Below are 23960 nucleotides of genomic sequence, written 5' to 3' on the forward strand. Positions count from 1 at the left end.
ACATCAACTGGTGAATAAAGGTTCCGTCTCTTGCTTTAAGATCGACTTGGTGATTTATTGCTGTCTCACCTTAACACCCCTCTGCAGAAGGGACAGCCCCACTTTCATGTCCCAGGTGAGGGGAGAACACCGCTCAAGTCACCCAGCCAAGTGACAGAGCCAGAATCTGAGCTGGGGGCTAGCTGTCTCCCTAGCACTCAGCCATGATGATCCTCTACCTGCTTGAATAATTCTGTCACCCTCAGAGTAAGAAAAATGTCACTTCCAGGTCAACATTACCTGGTGGGGTCCTTCGCAGCCCCAGGAGGTGGAGGTGGCTGTGGTAGCCTCATGGGGTCACTGGGAAGATCAAATTAAATAACACAAACAACTGGCCTGGCCTCAACCATGGAAGTCATTTAGCAAGTCATGCCCTGCAGCCTGAGGAAACGGCCTCTGAGTTAAAGAAGGCCCCGGGATCCTGTGGCCTGGAGCAGGAAAGGACCAGGGCAGAGCAGAGTGTGGGCTGTCAGGCTGGGGTGGAGGGCGCCCAGCAGATGCGATGCCCACTCTGTCACAGGGGAGGTACTTACTATGTTCTTGCTGTCCTCGGCGAAGGTCGCTTTGACAAACATGGGGCCCAGGGCAAAGCAAGGTTGTTTTCCGTGTCACTCACACAAAACTTCCAGCGAGGAAGGCAGGTCTGGAAAACACGAGCGCAGAAGGTCACTGGGCCCAGTCCTCCTTCTCCCAAGGCCTGCCTGTGAGGTGGCGCCATCGGGGGCCTGTGCTTCCCCCCAGAACTCCAGGGAGACAGACCTCTTCTGACCGCAGAAGTTACTTTAGGCCACAGACACCCCTCATGGCCACCACCTACTGTCTCCTGAGTGCCAGTCTCCGTGATTGGCACTTCACGAAGGTCTGCCACTGAGCACCCCTAGTGGGCAGGGATGGGCCACTGGACAGACGGGAAGCAGAAATTTAGTAAGGGCAGTCATTAGTCCAGCAGGTGACAGTAGGTGACAGGGGTGCCACAGGGATGGGAACTCTGACATGCCTGGCCCTCCATCCAGGGCTCCCGCCAACTCCACCTGGTCTTGCTTCCTGGAGGACACAAGGAATCTTGGAGGCGCAGAAACTCGGGAAGCTGCCCATCCACCTGAGCAATGGGAACCTTCCTAGAAGGCCAGGGGCCCAGCCCCATTTTCAGCCTCCTAGAGACAGAAGGCCACATTGACATCGCAAAACTTCAATGTCGGCTTTTTTTTTTAAATGTGCTAAGGATGCCAGGCAGTGCCTCACCACTGAGTCGCACGCCCACCCCAACCCCAGCTCTTTCCTTATATTTTATTTTGAGACAGGGTCTCTCAATGCTCACTGCCCAGACTGGCCTTGAATTTGCAATCCTCCTGCCTCAGCCTCCCCAGCAGCTTGGACCACAGGTGTGTCACTGTGCGGGGCTTAAATTGGTTCTTCCTCAGTCTCACCCACAAGCAGTGCTAGCCCACAGGATGCCTCAGTATGAACCAGAAATGGTCTTGGGCTGCAGCTCCCCAGAGTACGGGCTGATAAAGAGCACTGGGAGGGTTTCAGCCCACTGGCCCCCTGCCTGGCCATCCCCCCATGGAGAGTGTGAATGACCAGGTGTGATGACCCTGCTTATGGAAACCGGTCCAGCTGCAGGGTCCTCTTAACCCTGAGGAACAGGCGTGACAACCAGCTCGGGGCAGCCTGCTTTACACCAGCCCTACTGCGAACAACCCAAATGCCCATCAGCAGATGGATCAACAAAGTGTGGTGTTGTTCTACAGTGACATACCACTTGGCAGCACGGAGGAACCAGCTACTCAGAGATGCCACGACATGACGAATTCCACAGACTCACTGAGCCAGGCAGCCAGGCAGGCAGCGTAGGACTCGGCTGCCCATCTGCAGCACCTCGGGGAGACGCAGGGAGGGGCCCGAGGGCATGCTGGGTAACTGGTCCATGGAAACCTTCTCTGTCCTGACTGGGCTGGTGGTCACACACATAACTTCATTGTCACAAATCAACCAACTGTATCCTTCACCCACACTCTATGCATATGTGTGTGCATACTGTTTTTAAGTGCTGGGGGTTGAACCCAGGGCTTCACACATGCTAGGCGGGCTTTCTTTCTTTTTCTTAATGGGGTGCTACGGATGGAACCCAGGGCCACCCTAGCATCACACTAAACTGGTCTATGTCTCAAATTTTTATTTTGAGACAGGGTCTCCCTGGAATTACAGAGTGTGCCACCATGGCCAGGTATATTGAATACTCTATTGTATGTAAATTATGACTTAATTTTTTTTTCTAGTCAAGAAGGAAGGGAAGGCCATTCTAGTGTAAGTGTAGCCCCTGGATTCTGCTTAGCTGTCCCAACCTGTGTCCGTTTCCAATGGCTGCTTTCTGCTCCCCTCTCCCTCCTGCCCGCTGCCCTGCCAGTCATTGGGCAGCCCACAGCTGGACACAGACTTGGCCTGGATATGCTGAGGCCGAGCACATAGTGGGTCACAGCTACGGAGCCTCCAACTTTGAGGCTGGGCAGAGGCTCTGACGGCTGGATCATGGGCAGATTCTTACTCATCTTCTGCCCGCGTCTCTGGAGAAGCCCATTCACTTTACACACACGCATTTGTCCCCTGAGTGACTCCCCTGCTTGGGGACTGTGCCAGGTCTCAGGAATTAGAGCTGAATCAACCGCAGGCCTGCCCTTGAGGACTCTGTGGAAATGCCAAGAACATCCAGCAGGAGACAGAGGTGCAGTAATGATGTCAATAGCCATGACAGCACTGAGCGCCTGAGTGCCCAGGGTGTGCAGGCCCCACGCCTAGAATGCTCCAGGGAGACTAAGGGAGAGAAATGAAGCACAGAGAGGTTAAGTCACTAGCCCAAAAGGAGCACTCAGGGAGCAAGTGGCTGCGGTGGGCTTGAGCCCAGAGAGTCTGGCTCCAGTGACTTCCCGCAAAAAGGCCACCCTGACTGCATACGACAAAGGTTTTGGAATGAGGAGAAAACTCTTTGAAAGAAGAAAGGGTCAGGCAGCATTCATCTGACGTGGGGGCCACCTCCAGGCAGAAAAGGAGGGGCAAAGAGGCCCCTGAAGAGGCTGTGCGACTTGTAGCCTCTTCACTGTAACTGGAGGAGCACCAGCAGGGAGTGGAGAGGGGTCCCTCCTCCCAACAAGAACTGCGGACTGTAGGCAGGTAGCACGAGGACAGCCGGCCAGGCGCCCAGCAGAAGCTTCTGCCTTTGGAACTGACTTTACGGCCTGAGGAAAAGGAGCCCAGGGATCAGTCACCCCTTTTCACAGATGGGAAGACTGAGTTCCTGCCCCATTTAAGTGACCTGCCCAAGGCTATGTGGTAAGAAGCAGAACCTCCCATTCAAATCTCTGCCCAGCCTCCCCTGCTCTGCAGCCAGGGCTCTCCCAGCCATTCTCTGAGCCTTTGGTACATGAGGGAGGTTAGCCCTGGCACCTCCCAGGCAGGCAGGGCTCCTCGGCACAGACCCACCCCACCCATCTTGGTATTCCTACACTGGGCTTGGGGCCTGGCCCATGTGACAGTGCAGGAGTAACTGTTTGTTGGATGCATAAATGAGAGGTGACGGCCTCATTCTTGGCATCAGAATTCCTACGGGAGGCAAGCTTCCCCGGCGGGAGGGAGGGAGACCTGGGGCCTCCTACAGAAGGACCCACAGAGGTTTGGGGGCACTCAAGATGGGTGGAGCCTACTGGGTCTGGGGCCTGGGACTCCTGCCCCGAAGAGAACCTGAGGCCTGGATCTGGACTGGGGTTCCCCCGACTACAAACAGGGAGGATAAGAATTAGGGAACCCTCGTGAGCAGGTGTTTGATGTGTTTGATGCTTCTGAGGAAGAAGTCCCCACCTTTAGAGTCACAGTTACATAAGGAGAGTGCTGACATCTCCACAGCTGGAGGGTCAGAACAGAGACTACCTTCTCTGCAAACCAGCTGAGTTGTTAAGACTCCTCTTTGTGCTTGGCTTAACCACCTCCTTCCAGAAGCCTCTGCCCACCTAAGTCCCCATCAGTGTTCCCATGACCCCAAATGGACCCTTCAGTGGCCTCTTCATTCTCCTCCTAGACTCAGCCCTCGTAAGTGCCACAGCCCTGAGGGTACAGTGGTCTTTCCAGCCCCCAGCCCAGGGCAGAGCACACAGTAGGTCAGCATGAACCTGGGAATCACTGTCACAGCTCACCTTCTTGGTCACGTACATGACTTCCATGAACTTCTCATCGGCGTCCTGAAAGCGTTGGTCGAGGAAGGAGCTTGTTTTCCGCACCAGGTTCCAGATCATGTAGTTGTTCAGCAGGCTGGGGCGAGAGGACCGCTGGCTCAGAAATGCCCGGGGCTCCCGAACAGCCTCACCCCAGCCTCCTTCCTAGCCTACCTGGGTGCTTGACTCGCGGCTGCCTTCCAAGCACATGGAATGTAACTCTCTGAGGAATGCCTGGCGCTCCACCTAGAACCCCCCAGTGTCCAGTGCAATCACTTGCATACCAACAGTGCTCAATACATGCTGCTGCTTAGCTGCTTTGTGTCTGAAGCTGTGAAGCTGCTGCCTAGAGACTTGCCTGGTGGTGTATGCTACAGTGGGGAGGAGGCTGCCATTCCCTGCTGAAGGCCAGACAGGAAGTAGAGGCCTTAGAGCAGCAGGGGCAGGAAAGGAAGCTCTGGCCACCAGGTTTCCATGAATGACCGTTCCCATGTCCCCCATCCACAGGGCACAGGAACCTATCTGTGGATGAGTCATGTTTGCAAAGATGTTACCTTAGTACAAAGATGTTCACTATATTGAACATCTAACCTCAACCGGAATCACCCTAAAAGCCTGACTACAGGGAGAGTGTGGCAAATATTGTATGAACAGTTGACAGAATACTATGCAACTATAAAAATGATCCTCACAGAGGGTTTGGGATGGCACTGGGAAATATTCATAATGAAAGTAAAGGCAAGGCTTGGAGCGGTGGCACATGCCTGTAATCCCAGTAGCTCAGGAGGCTAAGGCAGGAGGACAGTGAGTTCAAAGCCAGCCTCAACAACAGCAAGGCCCTAAGCAACTCAGTGAGACCCTGTCTCTAAATAAAATACAAAAAGCTTGGGGATATGGCTCGGTGGTTAAGTGCCCCTGGGTTCAATCATCAGTACTCCTACTACTAAAATAAAAATGAAAAGTCAAGGGAAAAGTAGATTATCCATCTAGTCACGTTAAGGAGAAAGAAGAGCTATGGATTGGAAACCTCCCTTCCCTCACACCTTCTCTCTCTGATATGCACACACACAAACACCCCCCAAAATGGCCAAGAGTAATATTTTGAATAATTTTACATTTTTCCTATTTTTCTGTAATTTTCAACATTTTTATAAGACTTTGAAATAAAAAAATAAAATAAAAAACCCGTAAGTATTAACCAAAAATTATGGGTGGTATTGGTGGAGTCCTGTTCCATGACAGGCACGGTGTTAAAACATGAATCATTTTGTGTGACTCTCACGAATCCCCTGCTTGGTAGGTGCTATCTGATCCCCATCTTATGGGTGACAGTATGACCCCGACAAAGGACAAGGGACATGCCACAGCTACACAGCTGGCTGAGGGCAGCAGGATTTGAAGCTGCCCAGGGGACCAGCACCCTCTGCTGCCTCTCGGGGAAGCCCACCAGGGTGCAGCGCCCTGCATCCGGCCACCCTGCCACCTCCTGCCCCTCCTGCCCAGCAGGGCTGCCGGCCTCACCATCTGTCCGTGACGTTGATGAGGGCGGAGGCCTGCTCCAGGTAGTCCTTGTCATAGACCACGATGGGCTCGGACACGTTGATCTCCATGGGGTGGAAGATGGCGTTGAGGAAGGGCAGCCAGTTGATGGCCGGTGCCAAGGTCTGCAAGGGAAGGGGACAGCGTGAGGCTGGAGGGTGGCTTCTCCTCAGCCCCGTCTTTGGGTGTCCCTCAGAAGGTGTCATTGTGCCTCTCCCTGGGACCATGGTGCTGATGGAGCTCCAGGCAGAGGCAGCATCCCAAGGAGCCAGAGGCAAACCTCATCTGAAGCGGAACCAGGGTGGGATGAGAGGCTGCAGCAGCAGCAGGCACAGCAGCCACCACCGTCACCACGCCCTTCCCATGTGGCATGTGCCACTGCCCAACTGACCAAGCAGTGGCCACAATTATCCCCATTTACAGAGGAAGAATGGAGCCTCAGACCCCTAACAGTTAAGAATCAGGAGCTGGACTGGACTCCTGGTTTAGCTTCCTTGCTTATAAGCTGTGCAACCTTTAATAAGTTAATGTGCCCATCTGTGCCTCAGCACCTCATATGAAAAACAGGGATCATCATGACAATGAGTCCCGTGTATCTGGTAACTGGGAGGGTCACACACAGAAGCCAGCACTGTCCCACTCAACAAGAGTATCCGCAGCAGCAGTCTGCTGCAGAGGATCCAACATTCAGGAAGGCCAGCGTTGCGGGGGTAAATTGTGGTCCACAAGTGAGGCTGCCGAGTGGGGAGCTGGGACAGCAAAGTTGGTGATGACTGACTGCAGCAAGAAGGGAGAGGCCCGCAGCTCAGCCCTGCACACACCAGGCCCCCGGCTCTTTGCACTTGTTTGTTTTGGGGAGTTATTGGGGTCTGAACTCAGGGCCACTTTACCACTGAGCCACACCCCCAGCCCTTTTTTATTTTGAGGCAGCTATGTTGCTTGGGGCCTCACTAAGTTGCTGAGGCTGGCCTTGAACTCTTGATCCTCCTGCCTCAGCCTCCTAAGCCTCTGGGATTATAGGCATGCACCAGCATGCTCCGGCTCTGTTTTTTTTTTTAAGTATTTTTTGAGTTGTGGGTGGACAGGATGCCTTTGTTTTTATTTATGTATCTATGTGGTGCTGAGGATTGAACCCAGTGCCTCACCCATGTTAGGAGAGTGCTCCACCACTGAAACACAACCTCAGCCCCAGCAGCTCTGTTTTAAGGTGACCCAAAAAAGACCCTGTACCCAAGGGCTTTCCAAAGAGAGACTTGGCTTTTCATAACTGTCAGCTCCCAACAGATCTTGCTTTCCCTTTGGCACCCCAAGGTGCCCTGTGCAGAGGTGTCTCCCCCAACACCTCCACGTCACGGCCAGCATCTCCTGCAGCAGCAGCCTCCAGCCATGTGAGCTATCCCTCTTGAGGTTGCAGATTTTTGTTATAAAGTCCTACAACATTTTAAAAATAAATTGTGGTAAAATATGCTGCACATTTATTATCCCAGAAACCCAGGAGGCTGAGGCAGGAGGATCTCGAATTCAAGGCCAGCCTCAGCAACCTAGTGGGACCCTATCTCAAAATGAAAAATACAAAGGCCTGGGGATGTGGCTCACCCAGCTGCAGATGACTTTTGCAAGACTTGAACTCTGTGCTTTTCACTTCCTACCGCCCCCTGTCTCTGTGAGTCCGATGCCGGCCCAAGCGGCCCAACCTAAGTGCAAACACATAGGATTTGGGCTTCAATGCTGGCGTGTGTCCCTTGGTGTCACCTCCTCAAGCAGAGCTGCACAATGTGTCTGCTCTGGCCCTGTATTCCCCACACGCTCAGTTATTTTTAGTGTGCAGTTTTACAGAACACGAGGCTTTGGGCTGCATATAGTCTTTTAGCAAAGACGCCTCTACATGTCAGTCACTTGGATGGGCACCTAACTTAGCTAGCAATCCCAGAAATTACGATCATCGCTTAAGACCCTCCAAAAGTGGCCCTGGGCCTGGCAGATTTCAAACCTCTATTCTCTTGAAATGGTGAAATGTAAGACAAATACAGGAAGTGAGAAATGCATTCCCTTCATACAGGAAAACCGTACCCATAAAGCCACCTAAGATCCACCCCGCCTGCTGGGACAGGCAGTCAGCCACAAGACCCCCAATTCACAGAGGCTGAGTTTGCTGATCAGGGAAGGTGACTATCCTGAGGTTATATGGCTTACTGTGGGTGTATTTGGCGGGGTGCTGGGGATTGAACTCAGGGCCTTGAGCAGGTAAGCACAGGCTTTACCACTGGGCTCCACCCCAAGGCCATTGTTCCTGGGTTTGTTTGTTTATTTATTCATTTATTTTTATTTGTTATTATTTCTTACATACATGACAAGGTTTATTTATTTGTATTTTATAATTTTTTTTGGTTGTAGATGTACATAATACCTTCATCTATTTATATGTGGTGCTGAGACTTGAACCCAGTGCCTCACACGTGCAAGGCAAGCGCTCCACCACTGAGCCACAACCCCAGCCCCTGTTCCTGGGTTTAAGTGGACATCTTATCTATTGGGGAACAAAGATCTCAAAGGACAAATGAGGCTGGGGACGGAGCGGGGGCAGCTCCCAAAGGCGGTATTGTGCTGGTACAAGTCATCGACCAGGTCTCAGTAGGGGGCTGATTGGCGTCATCCCTGGGTGAATGTTCCCACCAACACCAATGGCAAACCCCCACAGGGCTGGGAAGAGAAGCGCACAGTGGGCCCTGAGCCAGCAAGCGCCAGCACAGCCCTGTCGCCCAGCTGTGACATGAGCTGGTGACATGAGCTGGGCATTAGGAGGCCTAGATCAGAGTCCCCAGAAGGAACCAGCTCTGGGCACTGTCTATCCTTTCCCTAAGATGGGGTCAGCAACCCTGCCTCCAGAGCTGACTGCCGTAGGCCTCTCTGCCTGGCCTCCCCTGTGGCCCAGAGCCTCCCCTCTCCCTAGCAGGAGACCCTCAGGCCAATCTCTACATTTCTGTGGCCACAGAATTCAGAGGTGTGTGATGAGACCTTCAAACTGGGTCCAACAATCAGGGTCACCTGACTGCATGGCCTGGGGCAAAGACCTGGGAAAGTGGGTTAGTTTACTGAATGTCACCAGTTACAGGGCTCACGAGAGCTTCATGAACTGAGGTGGCGGATCCTGGCACAGGGTGAGGCATCAGGTGGGAAAAGTCCTACGTATGCAGTCATCACAAACCTGCTCGTTCTGGGAGAGCAGGGTCCTGACAGGGCAATTCTCACAACTCAGAGATAAAGAGGCTTGTGCTGACAGCAGGACGTCCACATTTCAGTGTCTTGCTTCAGGGAACTCCTAACTGAGACGCAGGTGTGAGATCTATCTTCATGGATGTGGCAGTTATGTTTGTTTGTCTATTTGGTACTGGGGAGTTAAACTCAGGGTGCTCGACCACTGAGCCACGTCCCAAGCCCTTTTTTGTATTTTCTTTAGAGACAGGGTCTCACTGAGTAGCTTAGTGCCTTGCTTTTTGCTGAGGCTGGCTTTGAACTCACGATCCTCCTGCCTCGGCCTCCCAAGCCACTGGGATTACAGGTGCCCCTCAATAATGCAGCAGTTTTAATGGACTAGGACACTCTGCCCTGACTCAAATCCCCTAGAGGCAGGCCCAAGAGCTGCTTCCCATGCCCACAGCCTAGGAGGACCACTGGGCACCAACCAACTCGGGCCTGAGGAGTGGGAAAGATGAGGGTGCTTTCGGGCTTCATTTTTACAGGAGAAATGGCAGAGGATGGAGCCAAGGCCCAAATAGCCTGAGGGGCAGGAGGTCCTAGAAAGGAACGAGAAGGCCCCCCTCCACCCCCAGAGCAGCAGAAGGTGGTCTGACTCATGGCTCTGAATCCACACTCCACTTGGGGCTCGCCTGGAACACCATTCTGTTCCAGCAGGTCTAGCCTTCAACCACATGTAAGCCTGAAGTCCCTCTCCTTGATTCATCCTGAGTAGGAGAAGAAAACAAATCTCCAGCTACCAGAGAAGAAGACACTGTGTCCCAGGGTGGAATGATTCAAGTTAATTTAGTGATGGGGACCTGAGAAATATCACCGATCACAAAAGCACAGCACTACTGATAATGACTTCTGGGATATTACTTTTCCACTGTGCATCCCAGTTTACAAAACAAAATCTCATCTTTTGCATCATGTTATGTCCTCATAACCCGCGGGCAGGCCAGGCAGGTTTCGGGGGTGTCCAGGACTTCTCTAAATGTTAGCCTGTGTGTTTTTTTCATGCACACATGCCTGGGTGACAGTCCGTAGTTTTTGAGCTGTTCTCAAAAGACTCCATGACTTAAGAGTTAAGAGCCACTGTCCCTGGTGAAGGCAGGGGCTGTGTCTCATTTATCTCTGTTCCTGCACAGAACAGGTGTAAGCGGATGAGCAAAGGCCTTTTTACCCGGAAGGAAATCAAGGCTCAGGGTAGGCTCCTCACCTGCCAAGGCCACACGGCTCAAGGTGTGACCCTCTGAATCCAGGCCCCCAGCAGGCACTGTGTGGTCTTCAGCCCCTGCTGAAGTTATAACCTTTCCTTTCCTCCATGAAAAAAGAGAGTGGAAGCAATGGGGAGAGGCTGCCCGGGGCAGAACCCGCTGGCCACGCCATATTGATGTCCATTATCTGAGCACCACGTCAGAGCCGTGAGGCGAGTGCTCAGGCCAGGCCCCCGCAGCTGGTGGGCAAATTGCATCTCCTTCCACCTCCTGGCCTCAGAGCAGAAAAACAGTGCCAGATGGTGCCCGACACAGGCTGCCGATCTCCATAACAACCCACTCGAACCACTCACCCTGTCACCAACCTCCCCAGGGACCTGAGGGGTAGCTGTACCACCAGGAGACTGGGCTCTCTTGCCTCAGCCCAGGTCTTTGCACGGGCTGCACCTGTGCCTGGGAGACCCCACCCACCGCAGCCCTCAGGATAAAGTGTGTCTCAAAGTCCAGGATCTGCTGCATCTGGGGCCAGGTGGCGCCCTCACCCCCGGGGCCCAGCAGCCTCCCCGCTGGACCATGTAGTTCAGGTATACGGTCAGCCCTGGGACTCAACACTCCCGTCCACTAGGCCAGGGTGGAGCAGGGCTGGCTGTAGTCCTGTGTCTGGGGCCAGAGGGACACACACTTCAGCCAGGAAACCCAGTGGAAGCACGACTTCTGGAATAAAGCCTACGAGGCCCTGCACACACCAAGGTCCCCGCGGGGCAGGTGTACACTCAGCTTCCCCAGCCCCTCCCCACTGGGCCTCAGTGGCCTACTTCTCTCGCCCACAGCACTAGGCAGGGAGACTGGGATTGTTTCTTAGTGTCCCCACTAGACCAGAAGCACAGGAAAGCGGGGCCCAAGGTGGCTCCTGATACATCTGTCAGATGGAGGAGGAAAAAAGGGCAGGAACTTCCTCCTCGAAGGAAGAAGGAATGGATGGGTGAGGAGCAGGGAGAAGACTGGCCAGTGGAACCCACTGCAGGCGCAGGGTCCGCCCCAGCAGAACAGCAAGGGCCACCAGGTGCTCCTGCCTGAGGGCAAGGGGCTGGGAGATACGTGGGACCACTCTGCTCATTCCTCGGAGACCACCAGGGCCCAGGACAAGCAGCTCAGCAACAGCACACGGGCCAGAAAGAAGGAAGCAGTAGAAAGTCCACCCCAGGCCCTGGAGGCCTGAGCAGCCACCAGGGGGCAGCCTCAGCAAGGCTGACCTTCGGAGGGGACAGCAGGTCTCTGGTGAGTCACAGTTTCACAGAAAGTGCAGGTCTGACTCCCCGTTACGCCTCTGGATATTGCCTAGGGACATGGTCAAGAGCTGAGCCAAGCCTGAGTCCAAGGGCCAGCACCCCTGCCCTCAGGAGCCTCCGGGGCCTGACCATGTCTCTCCATCTCCTGTTCAGCAAAGGGAGAAGCAATGTAGGAATCCACACCCCACCTTTACTTAGTGCTCCGTGCTGGATGACTGGGAATGCCCCTGTCCGTGTGAGCCTTACATCACAACCATGGAGTTGCTAGGGAAACGCTGTCACACGAAGCAGCCCGGTGAGGGAAGAAGCCTGGCTCTGGAGTCCCTTTGCACTCTGTGGTCACTAGCAGGTAATCTTACTTGTCTGAGCCCCAGTTTATCTGTAACCTGGGCATAAACACCTCCTCCCAAGGGTGGCTTTATGGTCATGATGAAGTTGGTATGACCCCTCCCCCCAAGAGCCCTGTCCGACTCCAGTGGCCCTGCCCCTGCAGTAGCCGGCGCACAGGGTACCTGCAGCTCGGCGGCCGTCACTTTGTGGTAAATGAGCTCCTCGTCCCGATGCTTCTCCTGGGGGATGGTGATATTGGCCGATGCTTCTCCTGGGGGATGGTGATATTGGCCAGGATCTGCTGCATCTGGGGCCAGATGGCATCCTCATCCCCGCCGCCCAGCAGCTTCCCCAGCTGGACCATGTAGTTCAGGTATCCAGTCAGCACCTGTAGGGCCCAGCACCCCCAAACTGTCTGTCAGTGGCTGCCACCTGCCACCCAGTGGGCCAGGTGAGGCCGGCCCAGCTGCGGCCCTGTGCATGGGGCCCAGGAAACATGCTGGAAAATAGCTCTGGGGAGGATTCTGGCGCTGTGTGTCTTCACTGGTGTCCGTGGCGCTCCTGGTAAAGCCCACCGCCTCTGCACACACACAGGTCCCTGAGGCTGGCCCCTGCTGCTCTGGCCCTGCCTTTAGGGCTCGTCCTCAGCCATCTTCCTGTTCTGGAAATGCACCTTTTCTGAACCACCCTCTGCCACCACGTCCCTAGAGCTGAATCAAGTCCTTTCTCGGCTCCCTCTGCCCTGATCACAATGTATACAGTTGGCATCTAGTTGGGTGGTCCGTTAAGTAATGTCTCCCTCTCCTACTGGACCTCGAGCCCCGTGGACAGGTGAGTGAGCCTCAGTGTGCTGGGCAGGGGAAGGGAGAGCTGTGAGCGGTTGGAGGTGATCTGGTTGTGGCTCTGGATCTCCCCACTTACTGGCTGTGTGACCTTGAAGAGGTCACTTCTGTGTCTGAGACTTATTTCTTCCTCTGTATAGGGCAAGGTAAAATGAATATCCATTTGACAGATGAAGCAAATGATGTTCAGAGAAGCTGAGTGACTTTGGGGTGACTGGGAGGGTTAGAGGTGAGGTATATAAAAGGTCTGAGACCCTCAAATGGTGGGGGCTGCTACTGCCACCTCTCTACAATGGGGACAAATTACACCTAACCCCTGCCCTTTGTGCCCACAGTGCCTGCATATGAACTAGCGAGCCTGGGGGCATCCCTCCCCTGCCTGGGCTGCCTGTTGCCCATCAGGAAAGTGATACCCCTGTGTTCCCCCAGCTTCTAAGACCTGCCTAGGTAAGCTGTGGGGGACACGGTGGGAGAACCACCGCAAAGGCGCACTCACCTTCTCCGTTTTCAGTCTTGTTCAGGTAGTAATCTCTGGAGGGCAGGCCCAGGCCAGACTGGTCCACCTAAAGAGGGAGGCAGAGTGACAGGAAGGCCCTGCTGCAGGCTTGTGTGTCCTAGCACAAATCTGACCCACCACCCACCAGTTTTAATAGTGTGTCGCATTTCTCTCCCATAGCTCTCTGATATTTTTATGGGATATTCCCTTATGAAGATGGCATGAGTTGGATGAAACAATCTTTATTCTAATACTTGAAGATGCAGCAATTGACATTTTTCAAAATACCTACATTATCTTCACTGTAGTCCCACAGGATAGGTGTGACAAAGTATATACCTTACAGATGAGAAAACAGGCAGAGAGATGACAGAATTCCGATCCCAATCGGCTCTCCTAAGTCTTCTCGAGGGCTAGCTAACCCCAATAAAGGGACTGTTCAAATAAACAATTCCTTGTGAACTATAATAAAATCTTTAGAATTTCTTGTTTCTCTGCTTTAGGTACTCAAGACGTCTCACTAAAGTGGACTCAACGTTAAAGCTGAATCTTTGAAAAAGTTCTGTGGAGTCAGGTGTGGTGGTGCACACCTGCGATCCCAGCTACTCCGGAAGCTGAGGCAAGAGGATCACAAGTTAGAGGCCAGCTGGACAACTCAGTGAGAGCTGGCTCAAAATGAAAAATAAAAAGAACTGGGGAAGTAGATCGTGGTAGAGTGTCCCAGGTTCACTCCTTAATCCAAAAAAAAAAAGTATTCTGTTACCAACAGGAACTACCAAGTTGATACTTTTTTGAATTTTTAAGTGATGTTCAATTGTGGAATCCTTTGCCAACTGTGATCCTCAGCTTGGTTAGTAAAACAGACATACTTTTATTCCATCAAAAATATATTTAGGGCTTGGGGATATGGCTCAAGCAGTAGCGCGCTTGCCTGGCATGCACAAGGCGCTGGGCTCGATCCTCAGCACCACATAAAAATAAAATAAAGATGTTGTATCCACCCAAAACTAAAAAATAAATATTAAAAAATTTTCTCTCTTTCTTAAAAAAATATTAAATTTCAAATATGAATATCCTTCCCTTCTCCACAATCCAGCAGAGGAGACGAGACCTATGTCACTGGAAACCACAGTACTTTATGGACATACTTTTTCTTATGTTCAGCCTCTTCCTTTGCCCTCTTCTTTTCCTCTATTATCTCTTTCTCTTGGCTGCTGCTTCTTGTCTTCTTTTCTGTCTTTCCTCCAGTTCTTCTGGGCTCATAATCTGCTTCCTTTTGGTGGACCCCTCCACTAGGCCTGGGATAAGAACCTTTCGGAAAGACAGGACCACAGCCAAGAAGGTCAGAGACGTCCGATCCTCTCACGTCTCCTTCACCCTGAAGCACACTCTACAGAGGTGACTCGCATGGGATCTCACAGAGCACAGCATCACTGTGTGGTGGGCACTGGCCGCCAGGTAATCCAATTTAACATTCATATTTTGCATCGCACTGGCACGGCACGCAAAGCACTAGCATGGCTGCTAGTCATTTTGATTCATCTCATTAGTAATAAGGTGCTCACTTTTTTCTTTGATTGAAAGCATACACCGTAGGATGGCATTTAAAGTTTAAATAATTTTAACACGAATCTTTCTACAAATGTACAATTCCTTTTAATACAGTATTTTAGCATGATTATCTTAATGATAGCTAACATTTAGAAAATACATTTTAAGCACAAAATACTGTGAACATTACATGTATCGGTTATGATTGCCATCATCTCTTAATGAAACAGGGTCATGATTATCAACAGCAGGATATGGTATTTTGATGTAACATGGTGATCCCTTTAGGGTGGCTTAGAAGAGGGACAGGCCTACTTTTACCTGTATTAAATGGTATAATATACTCAGCTTGTTAATGTTTTTTATACTAGATTTTTATATAGGGTTCAGTTAATTTGCTATATTTTAACAGACACTTATTTCTTAACAAATCATCCTAAGATATAATTTTTTGGAATTATGACTTCACACAAATTAACAGCTCTTACACTGCCTTTATTTCGGAATAACTGGCCTTCTTGACTTGTTTTCTCCAAAAGGGTTTTCTGAAGATTCACCAGTTGTTCAAATGATTTTCTGTCGTCCTTACTGGGCTCTTTAGAATAATCTTTACCTTCGAATAAGTACATATGGCTTTCTAAGAACATAAAACACAAAGTGAGAAATGTAAAGACATTGAAAGACAGGTTAATGCTATTCAAAGCAATAACTAGGTGAATAAGAGAACAGCCCTTACTCTAAAGGGCAAAGACCAGCTTGTGATGAAGGCATTCCATTTCCTGTTGCATTACACTGATAAGTTTGGGTTCTACACATGTTCACATTTCAAAGGACAGAGCATTGGCTTAAAACCCTTTTGGGTCTATCCAAGATGATGTGGGAATCTCTGCTGGATCCCTCTACCCTGCTGAGTCTCAAATCACTCATTCATTCCACAACTATTCCCAGTGTAAATCTCACTGACTTTTAAGAACCGCTAATAAAATCTCTACTTTTTAATCCCAAACATCCCTTTTTCTATAATATTAAAAGGAACAAGTGACAATTCTATGAGAAAATGAAAAAAAATCACAAAAAAATAATCCCTTAGATTTATAATATTCTTTACAGATCTCACAAAGCATCTTCATGTTTTTTACATCAATCGTGTTATAGCTAACCCCACTTATGAAAGGGGAAACTGAGACTCACACTGACACAGGGATTAAATGGTTCCAACTCTTTCTGCTACAAAATGAACATGGCAGGTTTTTCTAATTCTAAGATCAATATGTTCTTTTCAGTAGATTAGTGTGTATGGAAAAGTAGAAAAAAGCTTGCAAATAATCATGGCAAAAACAATAAGAACAGTAGTATAATCTTTTTTCTTTCTTTAATTTTTGCAGTGCTGGGGATCAAACCCAGGGACTCACAAATGCTAGGCAAGAGCTCTAACACTGAGCGGCACCCCCAGCCAATAAAATATTCTTAAGTAGCACTTTATGCTATCAGAGCAATTTCACATCTAGTATCACATTTGATTTTTGCAGCTGTGTAAAAGAGTAAAGCAGACATTAATAGCACCATTTTATAGATGACGACACTAAGGCCCAATGAGGCTAGGTGGTCTGCCAAGATCATGAATCAAGTGATAACCAGCCAAGACCAGTAAACACAGACAGGTAGGATAATAAGTCAAAAGTAAAATGTATGTAATAGCACATGTTACCAAATAATGTATTTTCACAGCATTATGAAATCAGCTACAAGTATGTTTTCCCCAGAGAGTATGAAAGCAAAACATTTTCATTCTCAAGAGATCAACTGCTTCACACTTGTACCCAAATCTAACCAGCCATAATTCTAATTGGCATTTGCTAATTAAATCAGCAGGGGGCTCTCAAAGAGGCACTCTATCAACAAGTGGAAAATACATAAAGGGCTGAGAAGTTTCAATTATGATCAACATTATGAAGTATCATACTGCATGAAATTCTCAGCTTACCATATAACTGTGCTTTTTAAAAAACTTGGCATGAAAGATAAAGCTACCTTACTTTATACTTAATTGTGAATGGGCTCCTCTAACTACTCCTCTTTCATATTCATTTGTTATTTTTAACCATGCTTTATGTCTTCAATCTGTTTCGAAGAGGCAGCTGGAGCCCACAGGTCTAGACCCTCATCTGGGTCCTGCCAGAGGAACAATCTACCACAAAGAGAATCAAGACAGTCATCGAGGGGGCTGGGGATGTGGCTCAAGCAGTAGTGTGCTCACCTGGCATGCGTGCGGCCCGGGTTCGATCCTCAGCACCACATACAAACAAAGATGTTGTGTCCGCCGAAAACTAAAAAATAAAATATTAAAAAAATTTCTCTCTCTCTCTCTCTCTCTCTTAAAAAAAAAAAAAGACAGTCATCGAAGACAACATTCCAAATTTTAATCCAACTAGAGAATCCAACAGTTAAACTGTCTGCAAAAATGTAATTTTTTTGTAGGTAGACTGAGATATATAATTATCTTTCTGAAAACACTGCAATTTTATTTTGTTCTAGTAAATAAAGTCAATCTAGATGAGTATAGAAAAGGGTGGAAACTTGGTACTAAGGTAATCAAATACAACTTAAAAATATGACCACACACATATCTAATTTTTCTCTCACCTGAAACAGCTAAAGGACAATACACAGATTACTAAAAAGATATGAGGCAATGGTAGATGAACAGTGCATGAATTCTTTGGAAGATAAAAAGTGGATAAGAAGAGAACAACAGATTCAGAAGAGCTGTGGAACCAAAACACTGGTATCTAGCTGGGGCTGACTGCAGGAACCCTTTCAGTCCTCCAAAAACTCAGACGCACAAGCACAGGCACCACAGTATGGAGGAACTGAGAGGATCCGCACACCAAACACCAGAAGCACCATGAGCCCTCAGCTCCCTGTCTTTCCAATTTAAACCAACAATTTCACTGTAATGGTATAGGACTCGTTTTAGGATATGATGAGTTGTCCAGTGAAATCTTCAAATCTGGCTGTCTGAAAAGCTCCCCCAGTGCAAAAGCTGGCTTGCTAACCAGTGCTGTTGGCATGAGGCCCAAAGGCCACCCACCTGTTCACAACAGAGCTGTCTGTCAGCTTTGGGGCATTTCACCAGCACCCTGATCAGACAGGACACCAGATGTTTCAGGTAAACTGCTAACAAGAACAAGAGACTCCAAAACAAAATTTTTAAAAAGAATAGGAAGAAGGAAAAGCAAATGGAGGAAAAAGAGATAATACAGTGGGCAGGGTAACACTTTTTGAAAAGATATAATAAATATCCTCCCTGAGATATATTTTAAAAAGCTACAATAAATGTCCTCGGGGAGGATATTATATCCTTGAAATGGGAATGGGATACGACTAAAACAACAAGCTGAGAACACAAAAGAGTTCTCGAAGAATATAAATGTGATACTATCATAAAAAATTTTTAAGATAAAACACAAGAAAAGTCCAAGAACTATGTTCTGTAAAATAATGCAGGTTGCCTAGATTTTGAATTCTCCATATATTCCATAAAAACCACACCAGTCAACAAGGATAATCAAACCACCCCTAATCTAAGCCTACCAAAAAATTAGGAGTCGGGAACTACTATAAACTTCCACTTGAAGGTAAACAGAGAATGAACATCCCATACCAGCTGAGCTCTGAAGCCCTCACTGGTCTGGGGAGGCAGACGGAGTCTGCACAGGAGCAGGACAGTGGAGCTCTAGCAGTGCCAGACAGATAAAGTTCATCCTCCAGAATGAGGTCACCCCAGGAAGGGAGAGCAATGAGGACATCTGAGATTGGTAGTTCAGAGCAGTGGCTGCTTAGGAATTCAAAGGAAGGGCTGGAAGGAGATGCAGTCAGACATCTGGGGGTGCTCTGCTCTCGGGTGAGAAAGAGGTAATGCAGACAGCCTTCGACAGTCTATGGCAGGGAGAAAGAGAGAAGCAATGGGAGAAAATTCAGAAGGACAAAACCAAAAGCCTCACCCAGCCCCTTCCCTACCAGTAAAGGAAGCACCCTACTGAAGCCACTGTGCTTCTCTGTATTGATGGGAGAAAGAACTCTTTTTCTTGGGCAGGGTGGGGTGGGGTGGGGAGGGAGGTACTGGGGATTGAACTCAGGGGCATGAGCCACCGAGCCACACCCCAGCCCTATTTTATATTAATAGAGACAGGTTTTCACTGAGTGCCTCACTTTTGCTGAGGCTGGCTTTGAACTCACGATCCTCAGCTTCTGGATTCACCGGGATTACAGGTGTGCACCACTGTGCCAGGCTAGAAGGAACTCTTGAATTAAGAAGGTCAGTAAGGTTGAAAGATCTATATAATGAAAATTACAGAACCCTAAAGAAAGAAATCAAAAAAGACCTTAGAAGATAGAAAGATCTACCTTGCTCTTAGATAGGCAGAATTAATATTATCAAAATGACCATACTTCCAAAAGCGCTATACAGGTTTAATGCAATTCCAACCAAAATCCCAATGATATTCCTCATATAAATAGAAAAAACAATCACAAAATTCATCTGGAAAAATAAGAGACCCAGAATAGCTAAAGCAATCCTTAGCAGGAAGAGTGAAGCAGGTGGCATCACTATACCAGACCTTAAACTATACTACAGAGCAATAGTAACAAAAACAACATGGTATTAGCACCAAAACAGACTGGCAGACCAAAGGTACAGAACAGAGGACACAGAGACTAACCCACAAAACTACAATTATCTTATATTAGACAAAGGTACCAAAAACATGCACTAGAGAAAAGATAGCATCTTCAACAAATGGTTCTGGGAGAACTGGAAATCCATATGCAACAAAATGAAATTAAACCCCTATCTCTCACCATGCACAAAACTCAACTCAAAATGGATGAAGGACCTGGGAATAAAACCAGAGACTCTGCGTTTAATAGAAGAAAAAGTAGACCCTAATCTCTTTCATGTGGGCTTAGGCTCCAACTTCCTTAATAAGACTCTTTTGGTGTCAGAATTAAAATCAAGAATCAATAAATGGGATGGACTCAAACTAAAAAGTTTCTTCTCAGCAAAAGAAACAAATCTGTGAGGTGAATAGAGAGCCTACATCTTGGGAGCAAATCTTTACCCCTCACACATCAGATAGAGCACTAATCTCTAGGGTATATAAAGAACCTCAAAAGCTAAACACCAAAAAAACAAATAACCCAATCAATAAATGGGCCAAGGACCTGAACAGACACTTCTCAGAAGATAATATACAATCAGTCAACAAATACATGAAAAAATGTTCATCATTACTAGCAATTAGAGTGATGCAAATCAAAACCACTCTAAGTGTTGCAGTCTGATAGGACTGCAAATTGGTGCAGCCAATATTGAAAGCAATATGGAGATTACTTGGAAAATTGGGAATGGAACCACCATCTGACCCAGCTGTCCCTCTCCTCCATCTATACCCAAAGGACTTAAAAACAGCATACTACAGGACACAGCTGCATCAATATTTATAGCAGCACAATTCACAATAGCTAAACTGTGGAACCAACTTAGATGCCCTTCAATAGATGAATGGATTAAAAACTGTGGTGTATGTGTGCGCGTGTGTGTGTGTGTGTATGTATACACACACACACACACACACACACACACACACACATAATGGAATATTACTCAGAAATAAAAGAAAATAAAATCATGGCATTTTCAGGTAAATGGATGGATTTAGAAAAGATAATGCTAAGTTAGCCAATCCCCCAAAACCAAATGCCTAATATTTTCTTTGATATAAGTAGGCTGATTCATAGTGGGATAGAGAGTGGGAGATGGGAGGAACAACAAGCTCTAGATAGGGCAGAGGGGTTGGAGGGGAAGGGAGGAGGCATGAGGTTATTAATGATGGTGGAATGTGATAATTATTATCCAAAGTACAGGTATGAATACACGACCTGGGTGTGAATATACTGTGTATACAATCAGAGATATGAAAAATTGTGCTCTATATGTATAATAAGAATTATAATGCATTCTGCTGTCATATATGAATAAAAAATTTTAAAAAAGATCAGTAAAAACCCTCTCACACCAGCCCATATTGACTCCCTGTTGCTGATACAGGAGAACAGACATTTTAAAAATGATCATGAGAAAAAGAAAAAACAAAACAAAACCCCTTTCAAGTCTGAAATTCAAATATTTCAGAACAGAAAATGCACAAAAAGATAAATATTGGGGCTAAGGCTGTAGTTCAGTGGCAGAGTGCTTGCTCAGCATCCACCACATTAAAAAAATAAAATAAGGGCATGCTATCTATCTACAACTTAAAAAAAAAAAGAAAAAGATATTGACCAAATTTGGGAAAAAAGAAAAAGAAAGACAAAATGATCTCCTACACCTCATGGGTCTTTTTTTTAATATTTATTTTTTTAGTTGAAGTTGGACACAATGCCTTTATTTTACTTCTGTTTTTATGTGGTGCTGAGGATCAAACCCAGGCCCTTGCACATGCGAGGTGAGTGCTCTACCGCTGAGCCACGACCCCAGCCCCCACCTCATGGGTCTTAAAAGACCTAAAGCTGGGGCTGGGGATGTGGCTCAAGTGGTAGCGCGCGCGCCTGGCATGCGTGGGGCCCGGGTTCGATTCTCAGCACCATGTACAAACAAAGATGTTGTGTCCGCCGATAACTAAAAAATAAATTTAAAAAAAAAGAAAGGAAAAAAAAAAGACCTAAAGCACATGACATAGTCAGTACTGTTGATGAACACAATAAATGTCCATAAATATTAGTTGCAATTTAAAAAACATTCTACTATTGAGAAGAGGAATCACTGTGCAAAGCATTATCATAAAGATAGCAGGTTTCACCAAATAAACTCCAGAGAAGATGTCTGCGTCAAGGGAGAAAAGGTTCAAATTTAATCCTTGAGACTGACAGGACCATAAACATTAATATCATTCCTTGGATTCAAAGTCCAGCTTCAAGGGAACAACGATTACTCTGGCAGTTCTTGGACCAGGAAGCCTTAAGAATGTCACAGATGACTACAGGGCTGGGTAGGAAAGAGAGGTCCCCGGGGCAGGACACAGGACTTCCCGTGGGGATGCATCTCACTCACACCCTAGCTTGAGGTGACGGAGTCATTGGCTCACCTAAGCCCAACTCACTTCCTTCCTCCTGCTCTCTGATCCCTCCTCCAGCTGCAGGCAGGGCACCAGATGCCCACTGGCCATTTTCTGTCTCTCCCAGGATGGACTCCAGGTCTACCTCCTCCAGGGTGCTCCCCTCAGAAGACAGCAGTTTATCCAAGCCGAATTTCAGTATGTCACTCAACTTGAATGAAGAAAACGAGAGATCCAGTTAGTTCTCATGAAAACACAGGTGAGGATGTGTGACTCGTTAGTGTCTAAATGACCCCCTGACGGACTTTCTTCTCTTCCATCACAAATTGTGAATGTATAACTGATGTGATTCTGCAATTTGTATTTGGGGTAAAAATGGAAAAGCATAACTCACATGAATCAAATGTATGAAAGATGAAAAAAAAAAAAGAATTGTAATGCATTATGCTGTCGTGTATTTAAAAAATAAAATCAATTAAATAATAATAATAATAAAAAAAACCAAATGACACCTTCCAGGCTGTTCTGGAGTTGGATGAGGAATAAGCAGAGAGGTGATGAATGATGATCAGAGATGTTGACTTTGACAATTATTTATGATACCAAAAAAAACTTTTTGGCCTCCAATTTTTTTGAGGAGTGGGGGCAGATAAGATGATCCCCAGCATCTTCTCTAGCACTCTCACCAGCATTTTCTACAGGCACTTCCAGTAGTCGAGAGAAGTCAGAGACCCTGCTGGCTACCTTCTTACCTCTCCCACTGCCAAACTAACCCTAAAGAGAAGGTGTCACTGAACACCTCATCTCACCATGAGCTGCCACCTGTCCTTGCCAAGCCGCTTTGCTACTACAGTGCTTTACGGTACCCACTTTGGCAAAACCATGACCACCCTGATCACCAGACCCCAAGCCTTTCTCAATTTCAATCTCCCTGGACAGTCCTGGGGCACTCCCCATTCTGCCCTCTTGCTCCCGCTAGGGGACAGACTCGGCCTACTTCCTACGGCTGCAGGAACCAGACTCTTAGATATGTTACCTGGCTTCACTTGCTACCTGCAACTCTCCGCCTCCCTAAGTACTCTCTCTTAGGAATTCTGAACCAATTGGGATCCACATATTGGGACTTCATTTTCATTCTGCCCTTTTAGATTTGGTTAGTTATCTCTAGATTGCCTATTCTGTAATTTGGAAACTTCAGCTTGAAAATACCTGAGATGAAAACTATGACAAAAACTATGCAAAACCACACCTGATATATTTATATTTAACCTTGGTGTACCTATATTTATAACCAAGCCAAATGGCTTTGGCATTTAGTACCCAAAACAGAAGAAAGCCAAGTATTTATGATGAGGCTCAGTCCATAGGGACCCTTCCCCCTTCCACTCCTTGGACTAAGTCTCCTGGCTTCCCTCGCTACTGCTCACTCACAAAGTGTCTTTAAGGAACTACCCATTTTTTAAATGAAAACCACTTTATTACAGTAACTAAGAGCATGTAGTTGGAAGTTAAAGAGTGCTCGGATTAGAGTCATGAACCTGATGTTTGGAAAATTTCTTAAGATGGAGATAAAGACGTCTATCTCATTTTTTTGTTATTCTTCTTCTGAAAAAACTGGAAAAAGTGCACGTCACACATGCTTAGCACACAGTAAGCATTCAATAAGTGCTCACCGCATCTTTATCTGCTCTCTGTTTCTGCTGTGTTCTCCTGGTAAGACAAGGAACCTGCTTTCCTTTTTCAGGACTTCACTGCTCTATACTGCTTAGATCTGTCAAACCAGAACCACGTCTTTTACTATTAGATTCTTTTAATAACTTAAAAAATGTCCTGCTGTATTTTGAGACAAGGCAGTGAGTTATCACCCTTGTTCTTGGCAACCATAAATAACTCACAGTCTGGTAGCGAGGAAAGAATCAAGACAGAACCAGAATGTGATTTCTTGCCATGGCCTGGGCAGGAAGTCCCACCAAGGTCCTCTCCCACAGCCAATAGTTTGTACTGGCCCAAGGATCTGGTCCCATGGCAGAGTTTGTGCCTGTGCATTTCACAATGATGTGCTAGCAGCCAATGTCGCAGGGAAACCCCTGATTGAATGCCTGG

The 23960-nt window shown here is 47.8% G+C and overlaps 1 protein-coding gene across 1 annotated transcript in view; it reads right to left on the minus strand.

The window, feature by feature from the left end:
• The window catches only part of LOC143390290 (uncharacterized), a 63343-nt gene that overhangs the window by 11261 nt on the left and 28122 nt on the right, over positions 1 to 23960 (minus strand). Inside the window, 11 exon segments of the mRNA XM_077108331.1 lie at positions 573 to 631; positions 634 to 682; positions 4224 to 4338; positions 5763 to 5905; positions 12036 to 12119; positions 12122 to 12241; positions 13184 to 13258; positions 14327 to 14391; positions 14394 to 14502; positions 15231 to 15379; positions 21903 to 22068. Coding sequence (XP_076964446.1) covers positions 573 to 631; positions 634 to 682; positions 4224 to 4338; positions 5763 to 5905; positions 12036 to 12119; positions 12122 to 12241; positions 13184 to 13258; positions 14327 to 14391; positions 14394 to 14502; positions 15231 to 15379; positions 21903 to 22068 — 1134 coding nt within the window.

The sequence above is a fragment of the Callospermophilus lateralis genome, unplaced genomic scaffold (assembly GCF_048772815.1).
Source record: "Callospermophilus lateralis isolate mCalLat2 unplaced genomic scaffold, mCalLat2.hap1 Scaffold_52, whole genome shotgun sequence".
In the NCBI taxonomy this organism is placed as follows: Eukaryota; Metazoa; Chordata; class Mammalia; order Rodentia; family Sciuridae; genus Callospermophilus; species Callospermophilus lateralis.